General features: G+C 39.4%; 1 protein-coding gene across 1 annotated transcript in view; it reads left to right on the plus strand.

Moving 5' to 3' along the window:
* Positions 1-2,118, plus strand: part of OSMR (oncostatin M receptor) — a 23,710-nt gene that overhangs the window by 14,080 nt on the left and 7,512 nt on the right. Inside the window, exons 8-11 of the mRNA XM_009081683.1 lie at positions 117-276; positions 804-880; positions 1,305-1,542; positions 2,110-2,118. The exon at positions 2,110-2,118 is cut by the window's right edge and continues 165 nt beyond it. Coding sequence (XP_009079931.1) covers positions 117-276; positions 804-880; positions 1,305-1,542; positions 2,110-2,118 — 484 coding nt within the window. The remainder of the gene's footprint in view (positions 1-116; positions 277-803; positions 881-1,304; positions 1,543-2,109) is intronic.

Genomic DNA, 2,118 nt, shown 5'->3' on the forward strand with positions numbered 1-2,118 from the left:
GGTTACGGTTAACTGGCTGTGGCAGTATCTAGAAGAAGAACTACTTTTTTCAGACAAAAATATTTTGCTGATGAAGTTGAACTGGGCTCTGACTCTTCTGTTTTTCTGTATTGCAGCGTAACAGTTCAGATACACGTCTACCTCATAGCAGCATCACCCTGGAGGGGCTGCAGCCATACACAGAATACACAGTGAGAGTACGCTGTGGGGCAGCTAAGCACTTCTGGAGGTGGAGTGAGTGGAGTGAAGCCCGGACCATCAGAACAAAGGAAGCAAGTATGTCCAGGCTCTTGAGAAGGGAAGTTTGAGGGCTGTTCTTTGCTTGCTGCCTCTCTTTGCTGTTTGTTGTTACTCTTCTGCTCTGTAGCTAAAGCAGAGGCTGGTTTACATACATAAATGAGAAGCACACTAAGCAAACTTCAAGAAGGTGATTTCGTAAATAACCCTTGTCCTACCTGCTGGTCTCTGACATTTCATCCAGTGCAGGCAGTGGGAAATCCAGATGACCATGAGGATGGACAAACAGAGTTACAGTGCTCTGTGAGGCCTGAAGGAACAGTGCAGAGGTGGGAACAAGCATCTGGGAACTGCAAGCAAAGATTTTTCTAAGGAAATGAACCAGATATTAATTCAGAAAAAAAAATGAAGGGAGAAAGACACTAAGGCATAATATTTGGGCAAGACCTGGAACTGATGGGGAAAAAGAGATGTTTGGAGTATAATTTCTTTGAATAGGGGGAAGAAATTAAACTGATTATTCTTTCTGCACCCAGATCATCTTTGTTTTGCTATATTTATTGCAGCTCCATCAGGGAAACTGGACATGTGGAGAGAAATTATACCAGTACTGGGGGGGCGGAATGTGACCTTGTTCTGGAAGGTGAGACATCACTACAGAAAGAGAAACAAAACCCTTAATAAAAGGGTTGGAAACTTCTGCCATGTATGTTAACACGTTTGTGTGCATTTAGTATCAATTTGGCACAAAAATGTCTTTTATGAATCTAAGACCGATATCATATATAACATATCTCAGAACATATGTAGCTATGATGGTGTGCTGTCCTGGCATTTCAGGCATATAATTGTTTTTCTAGGAATTATAACAAAACAAATCCCATTACTGAGATTTCTGCATTTCCATTTCAACCAGTGTATGTGTATGCATATATGGAAAAAAGTGTTTATATTCTTATAGAAATAATACATCCTGTTAGTTATGTAAAGTTGCAAATGCTTCTCTCGTATTTTTTCAGCAAAATTTACTAAGTTATTGTTCTCTTCCTCCACAAATTTCTTCCCAGCAAACGCCAAGTTTTCAAGCAAATGGAAGAACTATTTCATATGAAGTGACCTGGGAAAAAATAGAAGATGGCTCTAGGCCTGAAAGCATCTCCCTTTCATCAGTCCACAATAGCACGACGATTTTTATTGATAACCATTCCTACAGAATCAGTATCATGGCAAAGAACAATGTTAATTTTTCACTTCCTTCAGTACTGATCATCTCTGGAGCTACAGATAACAGTAGGAGTATTTTCAGTTAGATTTCCATTATGAGAGTTTTGGTTTCACTTATTTTAAATGAAGTCATAATTTATCATCTTGGGCAACAAATTAAGCTGGCCTGTTAACTCCCATCACTGCAGTCTGGAAAATATTACTGTATTTTTGCCTACAGGGTGGCAACTGTATGTATATTAAGCTTAAGTGCACAGAGACTCTCTACAGACTAGAACACATTTAGCCTAAAACTAGCCTAAAACTCACACTGCAGCAGGTGCCTTGAAAGCACATCCAGTGCCTTGGGGGGAACTCTGTGTGTGTTTAGCCTCTTGAGAGTCTGACTCAAGTTTCTGCAGTTGAGTTCTTTTTATGAATATATAGTAATAACTACTGGATAGTTTTTGAGCTGTCAGCTTCCAGCATACTAAAAAATCAGCTTTCAGCATGTGAAAGAGCCCATATGGCATATAGGAATGCAACTGGTTTATTTTTGGGTTTAACAGTTTAAGCATAGAAACGATGTTGATCTTCATTTATGAATCTGAGGGCTCATGCAGGAAAATAATAGAGATTCTGTTTTTCTCATTCCCAGGCACTGTAGAGCTTATGGAA

This window comes from Acanthisitta chloris, unplaced genomic scaffold (genome assembly GCF_000695815.1).
Source record: "Acanthisitta chloris isolate BGI_N310 unplaced genomic scaffold, ASM69581v1 scaffold21019, whole genome shotgun sequence".
Classification (NCBI taxonomy): domain Eukaryota; kingdom Metazoa; phylum Chordata; class Aves; order Passeriformes; family Acanthisittidae; genus Acanthisitta; species Acanthisitta chloris.